The following is a 27,832-nucleotide window of genomic DNA, read 5'->3' on the forward strand; positions in this document are numbered from 1 at the left end:
CCTCCGAAAGGGAGACGGTTTTGGAAGCCATTCACAAGCTGTACTCTCAGCAGGTGATAGTCAAGGTACCTCTTCTACAACAAGGGAAGGGGTATTATTCCACTCTATTTGTGGTACCGAAGCCGGATGGCTCGGTAAGGCCTATTCTAAATCTGAAGTCCTTGAACCTGTACATAAAGAAGTTCAAGTTCAAGATGGAGTCACTCAGAGCAGTGATAGCTAACCTGGAAGAAGGGGACTTTATGGTATCCTTGGACATCAAGGATGCGTATCTCCACGTTCCAATTTACCCCACACACCAGGGGTACCTCAGGTTCCTTGTACAAAACTGTCACTATCAGTTTCAGACGCTGCCGTTTGGTTTGTCCACGGCACCTCGGGTCTTTACAAAGGTAATGGCCGAGATGATGATTCTTTTTCGAAGAAAAGGCGTATTAATTATCCCATACTTGGACGATCTCCTAATAAGGGCAAGGTCCAGAGAACAGCTAGAGATGGGATTAGCACTATCTCAAGAGGTGCTAAAGCAGCACGGATGGATTCTGAATATTCCAAAATCCCAAATAATGCCGACAACTCGTCTGCTGTTCCTAGGGATGATTCTGGACACGGTTCAGAAAAAGGTTTTTCTTCCCGAGGAAAAAGCCAAGGAGTTATCCGACCTGGTCAGGAACCTCCTAAAACCAGGAAAGGTGTCTGTACATCAATGCACAAGAGTCCTGGGAAAAATGGTGGCTTCTTACGAAGCAATTCCATTCGGCAGATTCCATGCAAGAATTTTCCAAAGGGATCTGTTGGACAAATGGTCAGGGTCGCATCTTCAGATGCACCTGCGGATAACCCTGTCTCCAAGGACAAGGGTATCTCTTCTGTGGTGGTTGCAGAGGGCTCATCTATTGGAGGGCCGCAGATTCGGCATACAGGATTGGATCCTGGTGACCACGGACGCCAGCCTGAGAGGCTGGGGAGCAGTCACACAAGGAAGAAACTTCCAGGGAGTGTGGTCGAGCCTGGAAAAGTCTCTTCACATAAACATTCTGGAACTAAGAGCAATCTACAATGCTCTGAGCCAGGCGGAACCTCTGCTTCAAGGAAGACCGGTGTTGATCCAGTCGGACAATATCACGGCAGTCGCCCATGTAAACAGACAGGGCGGCACAAGAAGCAGGAGTGCAATGGCAGAAGCTGCCAGGATCCTTCGCTGGGCGGAGAATCACGTGATAGCACTGTCAGCAGTGTTCATCCCGGGCGTGGACAACTGGGAAGCAGACTTCCTCAGCAGACATTGCGCCAGGTCAAGAGATCCACAGGCAATAGCTGTGGACGCGCTGGTAACACCTTGGGTGTACCAGTCGGTGTATGTGTTTCCTCCTCTGCCTCTCATACCAAAGGTATTGAGAATCATACGGCAAAGCTGAGTAAGAACGATACTAGTGGCTCCGGATTGGCCAAGAAGGTCTTGGTACCCGGAACTTCAAGAGATGGTCACGGACGATCCGTGGCCTCTACCTCTGAGAAGGGACCTGCTTCAACAGGGTCCCTGCCTCTTTCAAGACTTACCGCGGCTGCGTTTGACGGCATGGCGGTTGAACGCCAGATCCTAAAAGGAAAAGGCATTCCAGAAGAAGTCATTCCTACCTTGATTAAGGCAAGAAAGGAAGTCACCGCGAAGCATTATCACCGCATTTGGCGGAAATATGTTGCGTGGTGCGAGGATCGGAGTGCTCCGACGGAGGAATTTCAACTGGGTCGTTTCCTACATTTCCTGCAATCAGGATTGTCTATGGGTCTCAAATTGGGATCTATTAAGGTTCAAATTTCGGCCCTGTCAATATTCTTCCAAAAAGAATTGGCCTCAGTCCCTGAGGTCCAGACTTTTGTCAAAGGAGTACTGCATATACAGCCTCCTGTGGTGCCTCCGGTGGCACCGTGGGATCTAAATGTAGTTTTAGATTTCCTCAAATCCCATTGGTTTGAACCACTAAAAAATGTGGATTTGAAATATCTCACATGGAAAGTGACTATGTTACTGGCCCTGGCTTCCGCCAGGAGAGTATCTGAAATGGCGGCTTTATCTTATAAAAGCCCTTATTTAATTTTCCATTCGGATAGGGCAGAGCTGCGGACGCGTCCGCATTTTCTCCCTAAGGTGGTATCAGCGTTTCACCTGAACCAGCCTATTGTAGTGCCTGCGGCTACAAGCGACTTGGAGGACTCCAAGTTGTTGGACGTTGTCAGAGCTTTAAAAATATACATTTCAAGGACGGCTGGAGTCAGAAAATCTGACTCGCTGTTTATACTGTATGCACCCAACAAGTTGGGTGCGCCTGCTTCTAAGCAGTCGATTGCTCGTTGGATTTGTAACACAATTCAACTTGCACATTCTGTGGCAGGCCTGCCACAGCCTAAATCTGTTAAGGCCCATTCCACAAGGAAGGTGGGCTCATCTTGGGCGGCTGCCCGAGGGGTCTCGGCATTACAACTCTGCCGAGCAGCTACGTGGTCAGGGGAGAACACGTTTGTAAAATTCTACAAATTTGATACCCTGGCAAAAGAGGACCTGGAGTTCTCTCATTCGGTGCTGCAGAGTCATCCGCACTCTCCCGCCCGTTTGGGAGCTTTGGTATAATCCCCATGGTCCTTTCAGGAACCCCAGCATCCACTAGGACGATAGAGAAAATAAGAATTTACTTACCGATAATTCTATTTCTCGGAGTCCGTAGTGGATGCTGGGCGCCCATCCCAAGTGCGGATTATCTGCAATACTTGTACATAGTTATTGTTAACTAATTCGAGTTATTGTTTAGGGAGCCATCTTTCAGAGGCTCCTCTGTTATCATACTGTTAACTGGGTTTAGATCACAAGTTGTACGGTGTGATTGGTGTGGCTGGTATGAGTCTTACCCGGGATTCAAAATCCTCCCTTATTGTGTACGCTCGTCCGGGCACAGTACCTAACTGGAGTCTGGAGGAGGGTCATAGGGGGAGGAGCCAGTGCACACCACCTGATCTGGAAAAGCTTTACTTTTTGTGCCCTGTCTCCTGCGGAGCCGCTATTCCCCATGGTCCTTTCAGGAACCCCATGGTCCTTTCAGGAACCCCAGCATCCACTACGGACTCCGAGAAATAGAATTATCGGTAAGTAAATTCTTATTTTTTCTGTATATATCTTGTATTTTTCCTATATTGTCTCAAACTGTAAGTTTATTTTATTTTTGCTCATTTATTTATGTACTGTGTAATGGGTGCTGTGGATCCCTTATGGCACCATATAAATACAGGATAATACTAAATTGTTTTCTTTAACTGATACAATTCACCATTATTGTTTCTTTTAAATACTTTGTATCCATTTATTGTTGAAACATTAGTATCCAAGTGACATAACTGGGGAGGTGAGGGGATCTGGTTGTATCACTGTGACGTCGCTTATATCTCAAGTAATAATACAGGGACACGACTGGGGAGGTCAAGGGATCTGGGAGTGTCAAAGTGACATCACCTATATCTATAGTAATAATAAAGGGACATGACTGGGGAGGTGAGGGGATCTGGGACCATCACAGTGATGTCACTTATATTTATAATAATAATACAAGGACATGACTGGGGAGGTGAGGGGATCTGGGAATGTCACTGTGACATCACTTATATCTATAGTAATAATACAGGGACATGACTGGGGAGGTGAGGGGATCTGGTAATGTCACAGTGACATCACATATATCTATAGTAATAATACAGGGACATGACTGGGGAGGTCAAGGGATCTGGGAGTGTCAAAGTGACATCACCTATATCTATAGTAATAATAAAGGGACATGACTGGGGAGGTGAGGGGATCTGGGACCATTACAGTGATGTCACTTATATTTATAATAATAACGCAAGGACATGACTGGGGAGGTGAGGGGATCTGTGAATGTCACTGTGACATCACTTATATCTATAGTAATAATACAGGGACATGACTGGGGAGGTGAGGGGATCTGGTAATGTCACAGTGACATCACTTATATCTATAGTAATAATACAGGGACATGACTGGGGCAGTGAGGGGATCTGGGAGTGTCACAGTGACATCACTTATATCTATAGTAATAATTCGGGGACATGACTGGGGAGGTGAGGGGATCTGGGAGCGTCACAGTGACATCACATCTATAGTAATAATACAGGGACATCACTTATATCTATTGTAATAATACAGGGACATGACTGGGGAGATAATGGGTTCTGTGAGTGTCACAGTGACATCACTTATATCTCTAGTAATAATACAAGGATATGACTGGGGAGGTGAGTGGGTCTGGGAGCATCATAGTGACATCATATTTTTATAATAATAATACAGGGACTTGACTGGGGAGGTGAGTCGCAGTGACATCACTTACTACTGTAGAAATAATAGTGACATGACTGGGGTGGTGAGGGGATCTGGGAGTGCTACAGTGACATCACTAATATCTATAGTAATAATACCGGACATGACTGGGGAGGTGAGGGGATCTGGCAGTGTTTACAGTGATATTGATGTCTCCCCCATTTCGCAGGGTTGCAAAGTAGTAAAGAAGACATCTGGTGAGTGTGAGACACCCAGCAGCCATCCCCGTATGTCAGGTGGACTGAGCAGAACTAAGAGCCCCATCACGGTGCCTCCACCTCACTCACTGATACATGAGAGGCACAGTGACCAGAAGATTCTGGAACTCACCAACAAGATCAATCAGCTACTGACTGGAGAAGTGACTGCTGGGAATGGGACATTATACAGTAACACCGGGAGACGTGTCTGTGTGATGACTGGAGAGGTGACTACTGGGAAGGGGACATTATACAGTAACACTAGGGGATGTGTCTGGGTGATGACTGGAGAGGTAACTGCTGGGAATGGGACATTATACAGTAACACCAGGGGATGTGTCTGGGTGATGACTGGAGAGGTAACTGCTGGGAATGGGACATTATACAGTAACACCAGGGGATGTGTCTGGGTGATGACTAGAGAGGTGACTGCTGGGAATGGGACATTATACGGTAATACCAGCGGACATGTCTGGTTGATGACTGGAGAGGTGACTGCTGGGAATGGGACATTATACAGTAACACCGGGGGATGTATCTGGGTGATGACTGGAGAGGTGACTGCTGGGCATTGGACATTATACAGTAACACCAGGGGACGTGTCTGAGAGGTGACTGCTGGGAATGGGACGTTATACAGTAACACCAGGTGATGTGTCTTGGTGATGACTGGAGAGGTGACTGCTGTGAATGGGACATTATACAGTAACACCAGGTGATGTGTCTTGGTGATGACTGGAGAGGTGACTGCTGGGAATGGGGCATTATACAGTAACACCAGGTGACGTGTCTGGGTGATGACTGGAGAGGTGACTGCTGGGAATGGGACATTATACAGTAACACCAGGGGATGTGTCTGGGTGATGACTGGAGAGGTGACTGCTGGGAATGTGACATTATACAGTAACACCAGGGGATGTGTCTGGGTGATGACTGGAGAGGTGACTGCTGGGAATGGGGCATTATACAGTTACACCAGGGGATGTGTCTGGGTGATGACTGGAGAGGTGACTGCTGGGAATGGGACATTATACAGTAACACCAGGGGATGAGTCTGGGTGATGACTGGAGAGGTGACTGCTGGGAATGGGACATTATACAGTACACCGGGGGACGTGTCTGGGTGATGACTGGAGAGGTGACTGCTGGGAATGGGACATTATACAGTAACACCAGGGGACGTGTCTGGGTGATGACTGGAGAGGTGACTGCTGGGAATGGGACATTATACAGTAACACCAGGGGATGTGTCCGGGTGATGACTGGAGAGGTGACTGCTGGGAATGGGGCATTATACAGTAACACCAGGGGACGTGTCTGGGTGATGACTGGAGAGGTGACTGCTGGGAATAGGACATTATACAGTAACACCAGGGGACGTGTCTGGGTGATGACTGGAGAGGTGACTGCTGGGAATGGGACATTATACAGTAACACCAGGGGATGTGTCCGGGTGATGACTGGAGAGGTGACTGCTGGGAATGGGGCATTATACAGTAACACCAGGGGACGTGTCTGGGTGATGACTGGAGAGGTGACTGCTGGGAATAGGACATTATACAGTAACACCAGGGGATGTGTCTGGGTGATGACTGGAGAGGTGACTGCTGGGAATGGGGCATTATACAGTAACACCAGGGGACGTGTCTGGGTGATGACTGGAGAGGTGACTGCTGGGAATGGGGCATTATACAGTAACACCAGGGGACGTGTCTGGGTGATGACTGGAGAGGTGACTGCTGGGAATAGGACATTATACAGTAACACCAGGGGATGTGTCCGGGTGATGACTGGAGAGGTGACTGCTGGGAATGGGGCATTATACAGTAACACCAGGGGACGTGTCTGGGTGATGACTGGAGAGGTGACTGCTGGGAATAGGACATTATACAGTAACACCAGGGGATGTGTCTGGGTGATGACTGGAGAGGTGACTGCTGGGAATGGGGCATTATACAGTAACACCAGGGGATGTGTCTGGGTGATGACTGTATCACTGTGTGTGTCAGGTTCCTATAAGGTGTCATGGTGTCACTGTCTATGTCTCCATGCAGGAGGGGGAGTATATAGAGGAACACAGGGGTCTGTACAAGGACGTGATGATGGAGAATCACCGGCCCCTCACATCACTGGGTAAGAGGAGACTGTCATGTTTTGTACAGGGGAGAGCAGGTATGGGGGCCCGCTATATAGACACATCATCTGATAATCACATATATACACTGTACTCAGTCACTGTGTGTCTCCTACAGATGGGCCCAGTAACAGAGATACCTCAGAGAGATGTCCCCGTCCTCTGTATTCCCAGGATTGTACAGAGGAGAATCACAGGATCCCACAGGAGGATCAGGTAGGTGGAATTTAGGGTCTCGCCCAAAGTGACTATCACTATATAATGTGTAGAGGAGCTGTGTGTGTCTTATACACTGATATTATACTGTATCACCTCAGTTTAATTAGACTGTATGCAAATGTCATTATAGTGTTGTGTTTTGTTTTTATTTTTTTTAGGTAGCACGTCTGTTTGATATTAAAACAGAAGATATAGAGGGAGAAGAAGAGACGTATGTGACTGATATAAAAGCAGAAGATATAGAGGGAGAAGAAGAGACGTATGTGACTGATATAAAGACAGAAGATACAGAGGGAGAAGAAGAGACGTATGTGACTGATATAAAGGCAGAAGATATAGAGGGAGAAGAAGAGACGTATGTGACTGATATAAAGGCAGAAGATATAGAGGGAGAAGAAGAGACGTATGTGACTGATATAAAGGCAGAAGATATAGAGGGAGAAGAAGAGACGTACGTGACGGATATAAAGGCAGAAGATATAGAGGGAGAAGAAGAGACGTATGTGAGGGGTGATCAGCAGTGTAAGGAGGAGGAGATCCCTACAGATATCAGCACAGGTGAGTAATAAACACTTATTACAGAAATCACATATTCTCATTGCTCAGTCACTACAGCAATCTCTTATCCTACACCCTCCTCTGTCATCAGCCCTGTTCTCAGTTGGATGTTTATAACAGAAGGTTATCTTTGACAAATATCACATGGAGAGTAATAAACACTTTTCTGCAGCGGGGTACACTGTGATTCCACAGGGAATTACATCGGGGTGTAGAGTTGGATCATGATCCGAGGCACCAACAGGCTAAAAGCTTTGATGTTCCCAGGATGCCTTGCACCGCCTCCTCTATTTCCCCGCCTCCAGGCACTGGAGCTCAGTGTGTAAGTTGGTGCCTGCAGTGCAGGCAGCTAACAGGTGTGGCTAGGCAGCCCTGAAAAGAGCTTTCTAAGAAGAAAGAAGACTTCAAGGGCCGCTGCACAGACACTAGATGCTGTGTATGTCATCCTGACATATGCTGCAGCTCCCTCACATCCCCCAGCGGTGCTGTATACTCCTGCGCCCTGGTTGCTGGGTACTTACAGCGGAGGCGCTCCGGTCCCATCAGGCACACATACCGCCGCTGCTCTCCTGGATCGCGTGGCCGCAGATGCAGGGAGGAGGTAAGAGGGTCCCCCAGGTGGGACCCGCCGAAATCGCGATCAGGCGCAGTCTACAGAGACGGACCGCGCCGTCAGTACAGACTAATGAAGGAAATGTATCTGCCCAGTGGGGGAGTCAGGAGCCATCAGCCCCTATTATACTCCTGCTCTCCCCCTCACATCATGTCACTGTGTGTCACCAGCCCAGAGATCTGACCAGTCTCCTCCCCACACTCTCTGGTGTATCTCATACATCAGGAGCCATCAGCCCCTATTATACTCCTGCTCTCCCCCTCACATCATGTCACTGTGTGTTACCAGCCCAGAGATCTGACCAGTCTCCTCCCCACACTCTCTGGTGTATCTCGTACATCAGGAGACATCAGCCTCTATTATACTCCTGCTCTCCCCCTCAGATCCTGTCACTGTGTGTTACCAGCCCAGAGATCTGACCAGTCTCCTGCCCACACTCTCTGGTGTATCTCATACATCAGGAGCCATCAGCCCCTATTATACTCCTGCTCTCCCCTCACATCATGTCACTGTGTGTTACCAGCCCAGAGATCTGACCAGTCTCCTCCCCACGCTCTCTGGTGTATCTCATACATCAGGAGCTATCAGCCCCTATTATACTCCTGCTCTCCCCCTCACATCATGTCACTGTGTGTTACCAGCCCAGATATCTGACCAGTCTCCTCCCCACACTCTCTGGTGTATCTCATACATCAGGAGCCATCAGCCCCTATTATACTCCTGCTCTAACCTCACATCATGTCACTGTGTGTTACCTGCCTGCAGCTCCCTGTCAGCGGATGTCCAGGTCCCTTCAGAGCACCTCCAGCAATCTGTACGGTACCAGGGGGGTGTAGAAGGGAGGGGAGTCTGTGGAAGGCTGTGTCTCCTATTAAGGGACTCAGTCAGTGCTGGTGTGGGGTCTCCCTATACCTATAATAGCGCTGTGTGTGGGTTGGCTCCATTCTCTCCCAGGGCCAGAAGCCCGCTTCTGATTCCCCAAAGTCCTCCGCATGATGGTGGACAGCTCGGCCTGAAGGAAAGTCAGGTGGGGGCGAGACTCCGGCATTTCAGCCATGTCTGGGTGTCATTGGGTCTGGACCCCTGGGTACTGGATATAGTGTCCATGGGTACAGGCTTGAGTTTCAAGATTCCCCGCCTCACCGTTTCTTCAAGTCAGGCTTGCCAGCTCTGCTGGCAGACAGAACTGTTCTTCTGGAAGCTATCCAAAAATTGGTAGTGTCCAGGGTCATTGTTCGGGTTCCACCTCATCAGTGGAACAAGGGTTACTATTCAAACCCTTTCGTGGTACCGAAACCGGATGGTTCGGTACGGCCAATTCTGAACCTAAAATCTTTGAACCCCTATCTCCAGGAGTTCAAATTCAAGATGGAATCCCTGAGAGCGGTCATCTCAGGTCTGACAGAGGGAGAGTTCCTGGTGTCCCTGGACATCAAGGATGCGTACCTTCACATTCCAGTTTGGTCTCCGCATCAGGCTTATCTCCGGTTTGCACTTCTAGACGATCACTATCAGTTTCAAGCGCTACCGTTCGGCCTCTCCACAGCTCCGCGGGTCTTCACCAAGTTGATGGCGGAGATGATGGTTCTCCTGCGCAAGCAGGCGGTGAACATAATTCCCTATCTGGACGACCTACTAATCAAGGCATCGTCCAGGATGAAGTTGTTGTGATCCATAGCCCTCACGATGCATCTGCTCAGGGAGCACGGTTGGATGCTGAACCTTCCAAAGTCTCATCTGGAGCCGACAAGGCGGCTGTCCTTCCTGGGGATGATCCTGGACACGGAAGTCTAAAGGGTGTTTCTGCCGGTGGAGAAAGCATTGGTGATTCAATCAATGGTCTGGGATGTCTTGAAGCCTACCCGGGTCTTGGTTCATCAGTGCGTCCGCTTCTGGGAAAGATGGTTGCCTCCTACGAGGCTCTCCAGTATGGAAGGTTTTCATGCTCGGTCCTTTCAACTGGATCTGTTGGACCAGTGGTTGGGCTCTCACCTACACATGCACCAGCGATCCGTCTGTCTCCAAAAGCAAGGATTTTCCTCCTCTGGTGGCTACAAATACCACACCTTCTGGAAGGAAGAAGGGGGGTCATTCCGAGTTGTTCGCCCGTTGCCGATTTTCGCAACGGAGCGATTAAGGCAAAAATGTGCATGCGCATGGTACGCAGTGTGCATGCGCTAAGTATTTTAGCACAAAACTTAGTAGACTTACTCATGTCCGAACGAAGAATTTTTTATTGTTGAAGTGATCAGAGTGTGATTGACAGGAAGTGGGTGTTTCTGGGCGGAAACTGACCGTTTTCAGGGAGTGTGCGTAAAAAAACGCAGGCGTGCCAGGATAAAACGCGGGAGTGTCTGGAGAAACGGGAGAGTGGCTGGCAGAACGCATTGTGTGTTTGTGACTTCAAACCAGGAACGAAACGGGCTGAGCTGATCGTAGTGTAGGAGTAAGTCTCGAGCTACTCAGAAACTTCTAAGAAATTTCTGTTCGCAATTCTGCTAATCTTTTGTTTGCAATTCTGCTATGCTAAGATACACTCCCAGAGGGCGGCGGCCTAGCGTGTGCAATGCTGCTAAAATCTGCTAGCGAGCGAACAACTCGGAATGACCCCCAAGGTTCAGAATTCAGGACTGGATCCTTCTGACCACGGATGCAAGTCTAAGAGGTTGGGGAGCAGTTGCTCAGGGGGAGACCTTCCAAGGAAGGTGGTGGATCAAGAATCCCTCCTCCCGATAAACATTCTGGAGCTAAGAGCCGTGTACAACGGCCTTCTGCAAGCATCGCACCTTCTACAGGATCGGGCTGTTCAGGTGCAGTCAGACAATGTAACCACAGTGGCCTTCATAAACCGACAAGGCGGAACGAAGAGCAGGGCTGCCATGTCAGAGGTGTCAAGGATATTCCTCTGGGCAGAGAGACACGCAGTGGCGATGTCGGCAATCTTCATTCCGGGAATAGACAACTGGGAAGCAGACTTCCTCAGCAGACACGATCTCCATCCAGGAGAGTGGGGCTTCCATCAGGAGGTGTCCGAGAAGGTAACCGGTTGGTGGGGGGTTCCTCACATCAACATGATGGCCTCCCGCCTCAACAAGAAGCTGCAGAGTTATTGTTCCAGGTCGAGAGACCCACAGGCAGTGGCAGTGGACACTCTGGTGACACCGTGGGTGTTCCCATCAGTGTATGTGTTCCCTCCACTTCCTCTGATTACAAAGGTTCTTCAGCTGTTAAGAAGAACAAGGGTTCGGGCAATCCTCATTGCTCTGGACTGGCCAAGGCGAGCTTGGTACGCGGATCTGCTGGATCTTCTGCTGGAAAATCCAAGGCCTCTACCTCTTTGGGAGGATCTGCTGCTGCAGGGGCCGTTCGCTTATAAAGACTTACCACGGCTATGTTTGATGGCATGGCGGTTGAGCGCCAGATCTTAGCTCGGAAGGGTATCCCGAGTGAGGTCATTCCTACCCTGATTCAAGTTAGGAAGGGGGTAACGTCTAAGCATTACCATCACATTTGGAAAAGATATGTTTCTTGGTGTGAGTCCAAGAAATTTCCTGCAGGGGAGTTTCAATGTTTTCTCCTTTTCCTGCAAGCAGGGGTGGATATGGGACTGAGATTGGGCTCCCTCAAGGTCCAGATCTCTGCTTTGTCCATCTTCTTCTAAAAGCAATTGGCTGTCCTCCCTGAGGTTCAGAACTTTTTGAAAGGGGTTCTGCATATCCAGCCTCCATTTGTGGCGCCTACGGCTCCCTGGGATCTTGATGTGGTGTTGCGGTTCCTGCAGTCAACTTTGTTTGAGCCTCTACAGGAAGCTGAACTCAAGTTCCTCACGTGGAAGGCGGTCACTTTGTTGGCCTTGGCTTCTGCGCGACGTGTGTCGGAATTGGGGGCTTTGTCTTAAAAAAGTCCCTATCTGGTCTTCCATGAAGACAGGGCGGAACTTAGGACTAGTCCACAGTTCCTGCCTACGGTTGTATCGGCTTTCCATATCAACCAACCTATTGTGGTGCCAGTGGCTACTGACTCAAAGGCCTTGGATGTTGTGCGGGCTTTGAAGATCTACATGATGAGGACTGCTCGTCATAGGAAATCGGACTCTCTGTTTGTCCTCTATGATCCCTAGAAAATTGGGTGTCCTGCTTCTAAGCAGACGATTTCTCGCTGGATCAGGTGCACCATCCAGCATGCTTATTCCACGGCAGGAAGTGCAACTTTGCCGAGTGGTTACTTGGTCTGGGTCGAACACGTTTGCCAAGTTTTACAAGTTTGATACTTGGGCCTCTGATGACCTCCAGTTTGGTCAAGCAGTTCTGCAGGAGCCTCCGCGCTCTCCCTCCCATACTGGGAGCTTTGGTACATCCCCATGGTACTAATATGGACCCCAGCATCCTCTAGGACATAAGAGAAAATGGGATTTTAATTACTTACCGGTAAATCCTTTTCTCGTAGTCCGTAGAGGATGCTGTGCGCCCGCCCAGCGCTGCGTTTTCCTGCATTGGTTTTATAGTTTAGTACTGTCTGGTTCCTAGGTAAGTTCTGCGTTCTTTACGGTTTCAGCTGTTGCTGAGTTGTTCCGGCATGTTGGCCGGATTTGCCTGTTGTGTGAGCTGGTATGAATCTCGCCACTATCTGTGTATTTCCTTCTCTCGAAGTATGTCATTTCCTCAGGCACAGTTTCTAGACTGAGTCTGTTAGGAGGGGCATAGAGGGAGGAGCCAGCCCACACTATTAAACTCTTAAAGTGCCAATGGCTCCTGGTGGACCCGTCTATACCCCATGGTACTAAAATGGACCCCAGCATCCTCTACGGACTACGAGGAAAGGATTTACTGGTAGGTAATTAAAATCCTATTTCTCCTTCGTCCTAGAGGATGCTGGGGACTCCAAAAGGACCATGGGGTATAGACGGGATCCGCAGGAGACATGGGCACACCATAAGACCTTGAATGGGTGTGAACTGGCTCCTCCCTCTATGCCCCTCCCCCAGACCCCAGTTAGATTCTGTGCCCAGAGGAGACTGGTCGCACTCTAGGGGAGCTCTACTGAGTTTCTCTAAAAGGCTTTTGTTAGGTTTATTTTTTTCAGGCTCCCTGCATCGTGGGACTGAGGAGAGAGAAGCAGACCTACTTCTGTGAGACTGATATGCTCTGCTTCTTAGGCTACTGGACACCATTAGCTCCAGAGGGTCTGATCACTTGGGTCGCCTAGCTGCTCGTTCCCGGAGCCGCGCCGCCGTCCCCCTCACAGAGCCAGAAGATCGAAGACAGGTGAGTAACCGAAGCAAAGAAGACATCTGAAGGCGGCAGAAGACTTCAGTCTTCCTGAGGTAGCGCTGCGCACCATTGCTCCTGCTGACACAGGCACTGCATGGGTGCAGAGCAAAGGGGGGGCGCCCTGGGCTGCAATATAAACCTCTTTTGGGCAATATCTGGCTAAAATAAAGCGCATAGGCACTGTTTTGAAACCCCCGCCAGTATAATTATAGCGGGACCGAAGGGCGCCTTGTAGGGGGCGGGGCTTCCTCCTCAGCTCTGACCAGCACCATCTTCTCTCTACAGCTTGCTGCAGAAACGCTGCTCCTGGCCCTTCACTGCTGTCACAAGTAACAGGGTGCTAAAAACGAAGGGGGGGGGGGGCACATAATTTGGTGATTGGTTGTTTTATATTACAAGCGCTTATAAGTCTGGGGCATTGTACTTTTCAGACAGGTGTGGCGCTGGGCGTGAGCTGGCAAACTCCTGCTCTGTCTCTCTGAAAGGCCTTATTGTGGGTGTGTCCCCTTAAGCCCAGTGTGTGTGGGGGTGTCGGTATGTGTGTGTCGACATGGCAGAAACTGAATGCTCTTCCCAGGAGGAGGTTAGTGTGAGAGCTGAACAAAATGAAGGAGTGACTCTGTCGGCACCGCCGACTGCTGATTGGGTTGATATGTGGAATGTGTTGAATAACAGTGTGGCTTTGTTGCACAAGAGGTTGGACAAATCTGAGTCTCAGAACCAAGCATGGAGGCAATCCATGGGAGACGTGGTACCACACACTCAGGCCCCCTCGGGGTCCCAAAAACGTTCATTTACCCAGATAACAGACACTGATACCGACACGGATTCTGATTCCAGTGTCTACTATAATGATGCGACATTACATCCTAAGGTGGTTAAGAGCATTCAGTACATGATTGTGGCTATAAAAGACGTGTTACATATTACGGAAGATCCCGCTATCCCTGAGACAAGGGTCTGTATGTATAAGGGGAAGAAACAGGAGGTTACATTCCCTTCCTCTCATGACCTGAATGCCCTTTTTGAAAAAGCCTGGGAAACGCCAGACAAGAGGTGGCACATTCCCAGGAGAATTGCTATGGGATACCCGTTTCCTTCTCGGGATAGGGCTGGGTGGGAGGCAACACCCACGGTAGACAAAGCTCTAGCGCGCTTAACCAAGAAAGTGGCGCAACCATCTCCTGAAATGGCGTCCCTTAAAGATCCTGCTGGACGGAGGCAGCAAGCTACCTTGAAATCTATTTATGTCATGACAGGTACACTCCTCGACCGGCTGTAGCTTCGGCGTGGGTGAGTAACGTGATTGAAAAATGGGCGGATAACTTGTCATCGGACATAGACACCCTGGATCGGGATAGCGTGCTGTTGACTCTGGGTCATATCAGGGACGCTGCAGTCTATTTAAAAGAGACGGCGAGGAAAATTGGCCTTGTGGGATCAAGGGCCAATGTTATGGAAGTCTCGGCTAGAAGGGCGTTGTGGACTCATCAATGGAATGGTGATGCTGATTCTAAGAAGGCTATGGAGTCACAGTCCTACAAGGTTGGGGTTTTGTTTGGTGAAGGCCTCGCGGACCTGGTGTCTACAGCTACCGCGGATAAGTCCTCTTTTCTGCCTTTTGTTCCTCCACAGCAAAAGAAAACACCCCCATATCAGATGCAGTCCTTTCGGTCGCAGAAATTCCGGAAAGGACATGGGTCATCCTTCCTTGAGGTAAGGGAAGGGGAAAAAGAGCGCCGACTGTGGCAAGCTCCCAGGAGCAGAAGTCCTCCCCGGCTTCTGCCAAATCCGCCGCATGACGCTGGGGCTCCACTGCGGACAGGTCTGGGTTCTCTCGGGCCTGGATCCTTGGGTGCTGGAAATTGTGACCCAAGGTTACAAGCTAGAGTTTCAAGACGTGCCCCCATGCCAATTTTTCAAATCGCCCTTGCCAGCTTTTCTACCGGAAATAGAGGTAGTGTGTGCGGCAATACAAAAGCTGTGTCAGCAGCGGGTCATTGTCGAGGTTCCCCCGTCACAGCGGGGAGAAGGGTTTCATTCAAGCCTGTTTGTGGTCCCGAAGCCGGACGGCTCGGTCAGACCAATTCTGAATTTAAAATCCCTCAATGTGTATTTGAAAAGTTTCAAATTCAAGATGGAGTCTCTTCGAGCGGTGATCTCCAGTCTGGAGGGGGGGAATTTTATGGTGTCGGTTGACATAAAGGATGCTTACCTACATGTCCCCATTTATCCTCCTCATCAGGCGTACCTGAGGTTCACTGTTCAGGATTGTCACTACCAATTTCAGACGTTGCCGTTTGGTCTTTCCACGGCCTGAGGATTTTTACCAAGGTAATGGCGGAAATGATGGTACTCCTGCAAGGGGTCACAATTATCCCATACTTGGACGATCTTCTGATAAAGGCGAGATCGCAGAAGCAGTTGCTAAAAAGCTTTGCGCTCTCCCTGCAGGTGCTGCAACAGCTTGGCTGGCTCCTAAATTTGCCAAAGTCGCAGTTGATTCCAACAACTCGGCTGTCGTTTTTGGGCATGATCCTGGACACGGAACGGCAGAGGATTTTTCTCCCGTTGGAAAAAGCTCATGAAATCCAGAACATGGTCATGGAACTTCTGAAACCGCCGAGAGTGTCGATTCATCAATGCACTCGAGTGCTGGGGAAAATGGTGGCGGCCTATGAGGCCATTCCGTTTGGCAAGTTCCAGGCCAGAACGTTTCAGTGGGATCTACTGGACAAGTGGTCAGGGTCCCATCTACAGATGCACCGGAAAATAACTCTGTCCCCCAGGACCAGAGTTTCTCTCCTGTGGTGGCTCCACAGGTCTCACCTTCTAGAGGGTCGCAGGTTCGGCATCCAAGATTGGATTCTGGTGACCACGGACGCGAGTCTACGAGGTTGGAGAGCAGTCACACAGGGATAAAATTTTAAGGGAAAATGGTCAAGCCAGGAAGCTTGTCTTCACATAAACATTCTGGAATTAAGAAAAAAGAAGCATTTTCCTGGACGCACTCTACCACTAGTAATTTACTTAAAATGTCTATTCTTTATTAGATATAATTTAAGGAATTGGTGAAATATTAAAATATAGTGTGAATAAGAAAAACAGATTGTGTTAATAAAACTACTCGTTTCTGAATGGTGTTCCCTCAAAGTCTCAATAAAGGCTATATTGCCTGTGACATGGTGTCCCTGTCTCTAATTAGTGTTGTTCTATAACCCGCTTCTGAATGAATGTAATAGGCTGTCTGTATTATTGCTTATCCCCTTGCAACAATTTCAGGTATGTTCTCATACAGTAGCTATTACTGTTCTTATGAATTGTTGCTTTTAAATGTTGCTAGTTTTATTTCAAGGATGTGTCTCTGTTAGTTTTTCATGCAGGGGAAAGATTTCCTCCTCTAATTATCCTTGATAATCACAGCAACTTATAAATTCTTATATAGTACAGTTACTTATAACTTGATTTTATTAATTATTGCCCAGTTAACTGTGATTAACACACTATCCTTTATGGGCTATGTAACTTATAGGCTGTGATCGTGATTAATGCAGGTGAACACTGTGAGCCGGCCGCCCGTCTCGATGCCGCTGGCCGCACCGAGCTCAGCGTGTGTACGGGCTAATGCCGGGACTCCCGGCTCTCTCTCTCCGTCTGACGGCTTCATTCACGAAGCCGCTGCCGGCAGCGGAGATCGTGAGAGGGAGCAATACAGGTCTATTATCTCTTGCTTATCACTGATGGAGGACAACACAATTATATTATATTACTAGACACATTACTATCTATAGTTTGACTTTGAGTTTAACACCACCCGGAAGCAGCCCACGGCCGTTCCACCTTAGGCTTCCTCAGGGCGCTAGCCAGAGCCTGGATTTCCGTCCCCTTATATCCCCCACCTATTGTTCTAATTGGATCTGGGGATTATCAATCATCCAGATTCTGCTACACTCTTATAGCATGAATCCGGACATTGCAGCAACGGTAAAACCATTGATATTGCTGCTATTTCCGTAATGGTGATACATTCCATTCATTTATGTCATTACAACTGTGATCTATGAATTCAAATATATCTGTCCATATTAATAAACATTACTTTAGATTTTATATAATCCGGATTATCAGATTGACCCCAGTGATAATTCCTACACTGCATTTCTTCCTACATATGTTATCAACATCAGATTTTTCAAAGGTAAAATTTTATTTATTCTGACCTAAATTCCAGATAATTATATCCTTTTATTTTTATTTTTAGGAATACTCATATATTTGATATACCTTAATTACAGTTTTAATCATCCAACCTCATTCTACTTTTTTATAATTATATAATATATTAGTACCAATTCATTTATATATATATATATATATATATATATATATATATATATATATTATTATTATTATTATTTTTCATGCTCAGTATCTACTTTCCATTGTTCTATGGATTACCCTTTCCAAATACATTACTATACATCAAATAATTATTCTTTTGATCTTAATACTACATACTGGTGTCCTGATATTGGTCACCGTCTTATATATAATCTCCAATTTTTCTTTTACTGATGATTCCATTTCATCATTAGTATGTGAAATTAGTGCAAATTTTATTTCTACTCTGTGCTCCTTTTTCTTTAGTGATTGTTCCCATTGATCCATCTCCAAGTCTTTCTCATCGTGAATGGTGTAATGTTATCTAATTTTCAGCTGTGTGTTATAATATTAGTGTTCTCTCATTATTATGTTGTGATTCATTTATTATAATGAAGTGTTCTTCCTAAAACATATTTATTGACATTACCCTCCCTCCCCCAGTGATGTGCCTGCTGTCCAAATTAACACTCTGTGTAACTTACCACTCTGTGTTTTCAAACCATGATCCTAGGATATACATCTTTATTATCAAATATCCTTAATTGATCTCTTCAGGAATTACTCACAGGAGATCCCTGGCCGCTTTCTCTAAGAGAGGATCTGATACAGCAGGGACCGTGCGTGTTCCAGGACTTACCGCCGTTACGTTTTACGGCATGGCGGTTGAATGCCAAAACCTAGCCAGAAAGGGTATTCCCGGGGGAAGTCATCCCCACTCTACTTAAGGCTAGAAAGGAGGTAACGGCGAAGCATTATGACCATATTTGGAGAAAATATGTGTCTTGGTGTGAATCCAAGAAGGCTCCTACTGAAGAGTTTCACCTAGGGCGGTTTCTCCATTTTTTGCAAGCAGGTGTGGATGCGGGCCTGAAGTTAGGCTCCATTAAAGTGCAGGTTTCAGCCTTATCAATTTTCTTTCAAAGGGAATTGGCCTCGCTTCCTGAAGTTCAGACGTTCGTGAAAGGCGTACTACACATACAACCTCCAATTGTGCTCCCAGTGGCTCCATGGGACCTTAACGTGGTGTTACAGTCCCTTACGTCTGTTATGCACACCAGTGCCAGCAGGAATGTACTGGTGTCTGGACGGAGAGGGATGCAAAACAAATGAACTCACAGACAGACTGGGGAATATGACATAACATACACAGAAGGTGATAGGGTAACAAAATAAACACAAAGTGAACAGAGAAGCCCAAAGGCTAAGAAACTGGGTGTCTCCCTAGTATTAGGAATGCTCAGATGGAAAGAAGCGAGATGTTGTGATTTAATACGTAGAGAACCTGAAATGCTGTTGCTAAGGGCAACAGCAAAACCTTAAAGGGTTACCAACGGGTGTGGCAGTAAACTCCTTGGTCAGAGATGGAATAATAGACACAAGGAGAGTCTCCACAATCCTAGTCCTCACTTGCAGTGCACCCGTTCAGCTTACTGCCACTAAACTGACACCTGGACACCTTGCACAGTGAGAGGATTTTGGCAGGCAAGTCTGAGAATACAGCCGCAAACTTGCTAGGTTCACAGAGTAGCAAAAGAACCCCAGCAGGTTAAACGACTGACTCCAGTCTTACTGCTAGGTCTGGATTGGCAGAGTGTAGTACCAAATCCCAAGGCCTATTTGCAGTAAGCAACAAGCAAATACAAAGTTACACAGTACTAGCTAACTTTCAGGAACTGACTAACCAACAAAGATTCAGCAGCATCTGCCTAACCTGAGAAGAGGGTTTATATAGCAGGTGTTGTCCACGCCCCACTCAGACCTCACAGACTGTGAGCACAAAAACCAGCACCGGATCCCCTGCCGTGCACAGAGCCTGTAACCACTGCACAGCAAAAGACCCGAACCGGAGTATCAGCTGCGCTCAGGTTACTCCGCTAGCACTTGCCTCCCAGTTGCCATGACGATGTGGCAGCACAGGGCAGGAGACCCTAACAGTACCCCCCCTCTGACGAGGGGTCAAAGAACCCCTACCACCAGGTTTATCGGGGAACTGCGAGAAGAAAGAGCGTATCAGTCTGGGGGCATGAAGATCACAACTGCGCACCCACGACCGCTCCTCCGGGCCATACCCCTTCCAGTGCACCAAAAATGACAGCCAACCCCGAACCATCTTGGAGTCAAGAATCCTTTCAACAACAAACTCCCTCTGGCCACGTATCAGAAGAGGGGAAGGTCTTCCACTGGAAGAAGGATTACTAATCGCCCGTTTTAAAAGGGAACAATGAAATGTTTTATTGATACCCAATGAACGGGGCAGATCTAACTGAAATGCCACCGGATTGATAACCCTGGTGATCTTATAAGGGCCGATGAACCGGGGGCCTAACTTATCAGATGGCTGTCTCAACTTCAAATTCTTGGTGGACAACCAGACGAAGTCTCCTAATTTGAAGCTGCAGGGTCTTTTCCGCTTATCAAAAACCCTTTTGGTCACTAATGACACAGACACAAGGGTTTTCGTCACTTTCCTCCAAATACCCCTAAGGACCGAAACCACAGAGGAACCACCAGGCGTGGAGTCCAGGGGGTCAAAAGAATTGGCCTTAGGATGATGCCCATACACACAAAGGAAGGGAGAGATCCCTGTAGCAGAGTGAGCCGCGTTGTTATAGGCAAACTCCGCCATGGACAGATGAGCAACCCAGTCAGTCTGAAACTTGGAGACATAACACCTGATGAACTGCTCCAAGGACTGGTTCACCCTTTCAGTCTGCCCATTAGACTGCGGATGGTAGCCTGACGACAAGCTGACAGAAATCTGGAGATCGGAACAAAATGCCCTCCAGAATTTGGCCACAAACTGGGATCCGCGGTCAGAGACCACATCAAGTGGCAACCCGTGGAGGCGCACAACATGCAGCATAAATAATTCAGACAGGCATCTGGCCGATGGCAGCCCAACCAGTGGAACGAAGTGCGCCATCTTCGAAAACCTGTCAACGACAACCCAGATGGCTGTCATCCCCGAGGATTTGGGCAAGTCCACCACAAAATCCATTGAAATGTGGGTCCATGGCTTAGATGGAATAGAGAGTGGATGTAATGGGCCAACAGGAACCCCTCTAGGAGTTTTATTTCGGGCACAGATGTCACATGCCCGAACCCACTGATCCACATCCCTAGCCACCGAGGGCCACCACACCGCCCTAGACAGCAACTTCCGAGTTCTGGCAATACCCGGGTGACCTGCCAACTTCTTGGCATGGACTTCCAGGAACACTCGCTGTCTTAACCTAGGAGGCAACAACAATAGACCTACCGGAAGGTCTGGAGGAGCCTGCTCCTGTGCTCTAAGGACTAATGACAAGAGGTCCTGGGTAATGCCCACTTTAATACATGATGGGGACACAATGGGCAATGGCTCCTCGGTGGTCTCCTGGATTGGAGCAAAACTCCGCGAGAGCGCATCAGCCTTGATGTTTTTTGACCCAGTGCGATATGTTATCAAAAAATTAAAGCGAGCAAAAAACAAAGCCCATCGTGCCTGCCTGGCATTGAGGCGCTTCGTTGACTCTAAATATGCCAAATTCTTATGGTCGGTGAGAATTGAGACCACAAACTTAGCCCCCTCAAGCCAGTGTCTCCACTCCTCAAGTGCATCCTTAATAGCCAACAATTCCCGGTTACCCACGTCATAATTCATCTCGGCAGGCGAAAATTTATGGGAAAAGTAAGCACAGGGATGAAGGCGATTATCAGACACCCCCATCTGAGAGAGCACTGCCCCAATACCCATCTCAGAGGCATCCACCTCCACCACAAAAGGACGCTCTGGATCTGGGTGTCGCAGCACCTTGGCCGAGACAAATGCCCTTTTGAGACGGGCAAAAGCCGCTTTGGCCTCACAAGACCAGTGAGCAACATCCGCCCCTTTCTTAGTGAGTGCCACCAAGGGCGCCACTATCGTCTATAAAAATTCGCAAAGCCCAGAAAACGCTGAAGCGCCTTCAAACTAGTGGGCTGCACCCAATCCAGGACTGCCTGTACCTTGGTACCCTCCATTTGGAAACCTTCTGGGGAGATATTATATCCTAGAAATGCGATTTGCTGAACTTCAGATTCGCACTTCTCCAGCTCCGCCCCAAGCCGGTGGTCTCTGAGTTTCTGGAGGACTAAGCGTACATGCTTCCGATGTTCCTCCAGGGAATGGGAGAAGATTAGGATGTCATCTAAGTATACAACTAAGAATCTATCCAAATATTCCCTGAGCACATCGTTCATGAAGTCCTGGAAGACTGCCGGGGCATTACAGAGCCCAAAAGGCATCACCAAATATTCATAATGCCCTGAGTGGGTATTAAAGGCAGTCTTCCATTCATCCCCCTCTCTTATTCGGATTAGATTGTACGCACCGCGTAGGTCAATCTTAGAAAAAATGGTGGCAGTACGAAGCTGGTCAAACAAGACCGAAATGAGAGGCAGTGGGTATGAGTTTTCAATCGCGATACGGTTCAATTCCCTGAAGTCGATGCAGGGTCGCAAAGAACCGTCCTTTTTACCCACGAAGAAGAACCCCGACCCAACTGGGGACTGTGAAGGTCTGATAAATCCCTTAGCCAAGTTCTCCTGAATGTACTCTGCCATAGCCTGAGTCTCAGGACGTGACAGGGAGTACAACCTGCTCTTGGGAAGCTTAGCATTCGGCAACAAATCAATGGCACAGTCATAGGGGCGATGGGGAGGTAGTACCTCTGCAACTTTTTTGGCGAACACATCCGCAAAATCTGCATAACATCCTGGCAATCCTGGCAAACTTAGCTGCGAAAGCCTGACTGGAAGGCTCAAGCAACTCCTGAAACAATCAGTACCCCAACTAAGAATCTCCCCAGAGACCCAGTCAAATTGAGGATTGTGGGCCCTTAACCAGGGTAACCCCAACACCAATGGGGCAAAAGTACAGACAGTCACATAAAAGGACAATTTTTCAGAGTGTGGCTCCAATAAGCAAAGAAATCTGGCTAGTGCAAGAGGTAATTTTACCCTGGGATAATGGTTCCCCGTTTAACCCACAGATCTCAATTTCTGATGCCAAGGGTACTAAGGGAACAGAGTGTTCCAGGGCGAATTGGCGGTCCATAAAAACCCCGTCGGCCCCACTGTCCACAAAGGCCTCAGTCTTGACAGTTTGACTGAGGATCTTCAAGGTCACCGGAATGATAAAAGTCTTCTTGGGAAATTCTGACTTCTGGCCTGACAGGATATTTCCCATCACCCTCAGGCCCTGAAGTTTTCCGGCTTTTCTGGGCATGATACTACCACATGACCTTTATCCCCACAGTACAAACACAAACCCTGCTGTCTCCTCCGCGTCTTCTCACGCGAGGAGAGGCGGGTAGCCCCAATCTGCATAGGCTCTTCGGAAAATTCCTCAGAGTCTGAGGTTCCCTTGGGAAAGAAGGAAACCTCGGTTTCCCTTTCAAGCCTACGCTCTTTCAGCCGTCTATCCACCCGGATGGATAACTGCATGAGCTGATCCAAGCTATCAGGCAAGGGATATTGTACCAGTTGGTCTTTTATCTGGTTAGAAAGACCTCTTCGGTACTGGTGTCTCAGGGCTGGGTCATTCCACTGGGTATCATGGGCCAACCTCCGAAACTCCGTACAATAAACCTCAACTGGCCGTCGCCCTTACTTAAGGATCGAAATCTGAGCCTCGGCTGAGGCCGTCTTGTCAGGGTCATCATACAACATGCCCAGTGCCGTAAAAAAAGCATCAACACTTTTAAGCGACGGACAGTCAGGCTGCAACCCATATGCCCAGACCTGTGGGTCTCCTTGTAGCAAGGAAATCACTATGCCCACCCGCTGAATCTCCGACCCAGAAGACTGAGGCCTAAGCCGGAAATATAGCTTGCAGTTCTCCTTGAAACAAAAGAACTGCGAGCGATCTCCAGAAAAACGATCCGGGAGATTTACTTTCGGCTCCTTAACCCCTGAAGTTGCTGCTGCTGCGGGAGCTCCGCCAGCGGCCTGCGAGGTGTGCATTTTAATGGACAAATCATTAAATTGTCGAGTCAGGACCTGCACCTGATCGACCACCTGTTGCAAAGTATTTTGAGGGGTATGCGCCATATTCCCACAAAATTTCAACAGGAATATTGGGCTGCTGAATATGTTATGCACACCAGTGCCAGCAGGAATGTACTGGTGTCTGAACGGAGAAGGATGCAAAACAAATGAACTCACAGACAGACTGGGGAATATGACATAACATACACAGAAGGTGATAGGGTAACAAAATAAACACAAAGTGAACAGAGAAGCCCAAAGGCTATGAAACTGGGTGTCTCCCTACTATTAGGAATGCTCAGATGGAAAGAAGCGAGATGTTGTGATTTAATACGTAGAGAACCCGAAATGCTGTTGCTAAGGGCAACAGCAAAACCCTAAAGGGTTACCAACGGGTGTGGCAGTAAACTCCTTGGTCAGAGATGGAATAATAGACACAAGGAGAGTCTCCACAATCCTAGTCCTCACTTGCAGTGCACCGGTTCAGTTTACTGCCACTAAACTGACACCTGGACACCTTGCACAGTGAGAGGATTTTGGCAGGCAAGTCTGAGAATACAGCCGCAAACTTGCTAGGTTCACAGAGTAGCAAAAGAACCCCAGCAGGTTAAACGACTGACTCCAATCTTACTGCTAGGTCTGGATTGGCAGAGTGTAGTACCAAATCCCAAGGCCTATTTGCAGTAAGCAACAAGCAAATACAAAGTTACACAGTACTAGCTAACTTTCAGGAACTGACTAACCAACAAAGATTCAGCAGCATCTGCCTAACCTGAGAAGAGGGTTTATATAGCAGGGGCTGTCCACGCCCCACTCAGACCTCACAGACTGTGAGCACAAAAACCAGCACCGGATCCCCTGCCGTGCACAGAGCCTGTAACCACTGCACAGCAAAAGACCCGAACCGGAGTATCAGCTGCGCTCAGGTTACTCCGCTAGCACTTGCCTCCCGGTTGCCATGACGACGTGGCAGCACAGGGCAGGAGACCCTAACAACGTCACATTGGTTTGAACCTTTAGAAACGGTTGAGTTGAAATTTCTCACTTGGAAAGTAGTCATGCTATTGGCCTTGGCGTCCGCAAGGCGGGTGTCCGAATTGGCGGCTTTGTCTTACAAATCCCCTATCTAATCTTCCTTGAGGATAGAGCGGAGTTGAGAACTCGTCAACATTTTCTACCGAAGTTGGTTTCTACGTTTCATATGAACCAACCTAATGCGGTGCCTGTGGCTACTGAAGCCTTGGCTGATTCAAAGTCTCTTGATGTGGTCAGAGCTTTGAAAATTTATGTAGCCAGAACGGCTCGGGTGAGAAAAACAGAGGCGCTGTATGTCCTATATGCGTCCAACAAGGTTGGCGCTCCTGCTTCTAAGCAGACTTTTGCGTGCTGGATCTGTAATACGATTCAGCAGGCTCATTCTACGGCTGGATTGCCGTTACCGAAATCGGTGAAAGCCCATTCCACTAGGAACGTAAGCTCATCTTGGGCGGCTACCCGAGGCGTCTCGGCATTACAGCTTTGCCGAGCAGCTACTTGGTCGGGGTCAAACACTTTTGCAAAGTTCTACAAGTTTGATACCCTGGCTGATGAGGACCTCATGTTTGCTCAATCGGTGCTGCAGAGTCATCCGCACTCTCCCGCCCGGTTTGGAGCTTTGGTATAGACCCCATGGTTCTTTTGGAGTCCCCAGCATCCTTTAGGACGAAGGAGATAATAGGATTTTAATAGCTACCGGTAAATCCTTTTCTCCTAGTCCGTAGAGGATGCTGGGCGCCGATCCCAGTGCGGACTGTTCCTTGCAGTTGTTTTGATACTGGTTATTTTCGGTTACACAAGGTTTGTGTATCAGTTATATTCAGCTTGTTGCTGTTATTAGTTCATACTGTTATCTGGTTTCCTGCTGATCCAGTTGTACGGTATGTTTGTGGTGTGGGTTGGTATGTGTCTCGCCTTTAGTTTAACAAAAATCCTTTCCTCGAAATGTCCGTCTCTCCTGGGCACAGTTCCTATAACTGAAGTCTGGGGGAGGGGCATAGAGGGAGGAGCCAGTTCCCACCCAGTCAAAGTCTTTTTAATGTGCCCATGTCTCCTGCGGATCCTGTCTATACCCCATGGTCCTTTTGGAGTCCCCAGCATCCTCTACGGACTAGAAGAAAAGGATTTACCGGTAGGTATTAAAATCCTATTTTTTTTCAAGAATTATAGCTACGACCTTGCTTCGCACAGAATGTACTAACTATGAAATGTCAGCATTATTCTGATTAACTCAGCAAAGCATACTTCTACTTCACTACATCATGGCTGCTACTTAACAAAATGGCTGACATGCTTAAGCTATATACATCTATCTTCCTCAGTACCAAATGGACCCTAGCATCCTCTACGGTCTGCAAGAAAAGGATTTACCGGTAGGTATATTAAAATCCTATTATCATACTTACCGTACACACATCATCCTTATTACTATTGAGACTATAGAGGTAAGACACTGATGATGGGGATGTAATAATAGGATTTTAATTACCTACCGGTAAATCTTTTTCTCGTAGTCCGTAGATGATGCTGGGGTTTATTTAGTACCATGGGGTATAGATGGGTCCTTTGGGAGCCACTGGCACTTTGAGTTTAATAGTGTGGGCTGGCCCCTCCCTCTATGCCCCTCCTACCAGACTCAGTCTAGAAACTGTGCCCGAGGAGACGGACATACTTTGAGAGAAGGAAATACACAGATGGTGAGATTCACACCAACTCACACATAACAAAAAGGAAAGCCAAACTAACCAACTTAAAACAGTTCAGCAACGGCTGAACCAACAATACTGAACCAAGTAACAATGCAGGAATACGAAGCACAGGGTGGGTGCCCAGCATCCTGTACGGACTACGAGAAAAGGATTTACCGGTAGGTAATTAAAATCCTATTTTCTCTTACGTCCTAGAGGATGCTGGGGTCCATTTAGTACTATGGGGATGTACCAAAGCTCCCAGTACAGGAGGGAGAGTGCTGAGGTTCCTGCAGAACTGATTGACCAAACTTGAGGTCCTCAGAGGCCAAAGTATCTAACTTGTTAAACTTAGCAAACGTGTTCGACCCTGACAAAGTAGCTGCCCGGCAAAGATGAATAGCCGAGACACCCCAGGCAGCCGCCCAGGAAGAACCCACTTTATGGGTAGAGTGGGCCTTTAACAGATTTTGGAATTGTCAATCCTGCCGTGGAATAAGCCTGATCCAGCGTGAAATTGTCAGTTTAGAAGCAGGACACTCAATCTTGTTGGGATCATAAAGGACAAATGTTGCATCCGACTTCCTGTGATGACTTCTCTTCACATAGATTTTCAAAGCCCGCACGACATCCAAGGACATTGAGGTAATTGAGGTGTCAGTAGCCACTGGCACCACAATAGGTTGCTTGATATGAAAAGCCGACACAACCTTAGGGAGAAATTGCTGACGCGTTCTGAGCTCAGCTCTATCCTCATGAAAATGAAAGTAGGGGTTCTTGTGTGACAATGCTCCCAATTCTGACACACGTCTGGCAGAAGCCAAAGCCAACAACGTGACTGCCTTCCAAGTAAGAAAATTTATGTCCACCTCCTGTAAAGGTCCGAACCAATCCGATTGCAGGAACTGCAGCACCACATTAAGATCCCAAGGTGTCATAGGAGACACCAAGGGTGGTTGGATGTGCAGAACTCCTTTCAAAACAGTCTGAAGCTCAGGGATAGCAGCCAATTGTTTCTGGAAGAAAATAGACAAGGCCTCAGATTCTCCAGTATTGCCAGAAGATCCGCAGACCAAGCCCGCCTTGGCCAGTCCAGAGCAATGAGGATCGCCTGAACTCCTGATCTTTTTATTAGTTTGAGAATCCTTGGGATGAGTGAAGTGGAGAGAACACATACACTGACTGGAACACCCACAGAGTCACCAGGGGGTCCACTGCCACTGCCTGTGGGTCTCGTGACCTGGAACAGTACCTCCAAAGCTTCTTGTTGAGGCGAGAGGCCATCATGTCTATCTGAGGTACACCCCATTGGCGTGTTAGCTCTGCGAATACCTCTGGG

General features: G+C 48.1%; 2 protein-coding genes across 2 annotated transcripts in view; both read left to right on the forward strand.

The window, feature by feature from the left end:
• LOC134983569 (zinc finger protein ZFP2-like) overlaps positions 1 to 27,832 on the forward strand; it is a 378,911-nt gene that overhangs the window by 131,174 nt on the left and 219,905 nt on the right. The window lies entirely within an intron of this gene.
• Positions 1 to 27,832, forward strand: part of LOC134983587 (zinc finger protein ZFP2-like) — a 39,470-nt gene that overhangs the window by 5,648 nt on the left and 5,990 nt on the right. The window contains exons 2-5 of the mRNA XM_063949252.1: positions 4,554 to 4,811; positions 6,639 to 6,717; positions 6,837 to 6,934; positions 7,096 to 7,495. Of these exons, the coding sequence (XP_063805322.1) occupies positions 4,614 to 4,811; positions 6,639 to 6,717; positions 6,837 to 6,934; positions 7,096 to 7,495 (775 nt within the window). The 5' untranslated portion in view covers positions 4,554 to 4,613. The remainder of the gene's footprint in view (positions 1 to 4,553; positions 4,812 to 6,638; positions 6,718 to 6,836; positions 6,935 to 7,095; positions 7,496 to 27,832) is intronic.

This window comes from Pseudophryne corroboree (genome assembly GCF_028390025.1).
Source record: "Pseudophryne corroboree isolate aPseCor3 chromosome 3 unlocalized genomic scaffold, aPseCor3.hap2 SUPER_3_unloc_19, whole genome shotgun sequence".
Lineage (NCBI taxonomy): Eukaryota > Metazoa > Chordata > Amphibia > Anura > Myobatrachidae > Pseudophryne > Pseudophryne corroboree.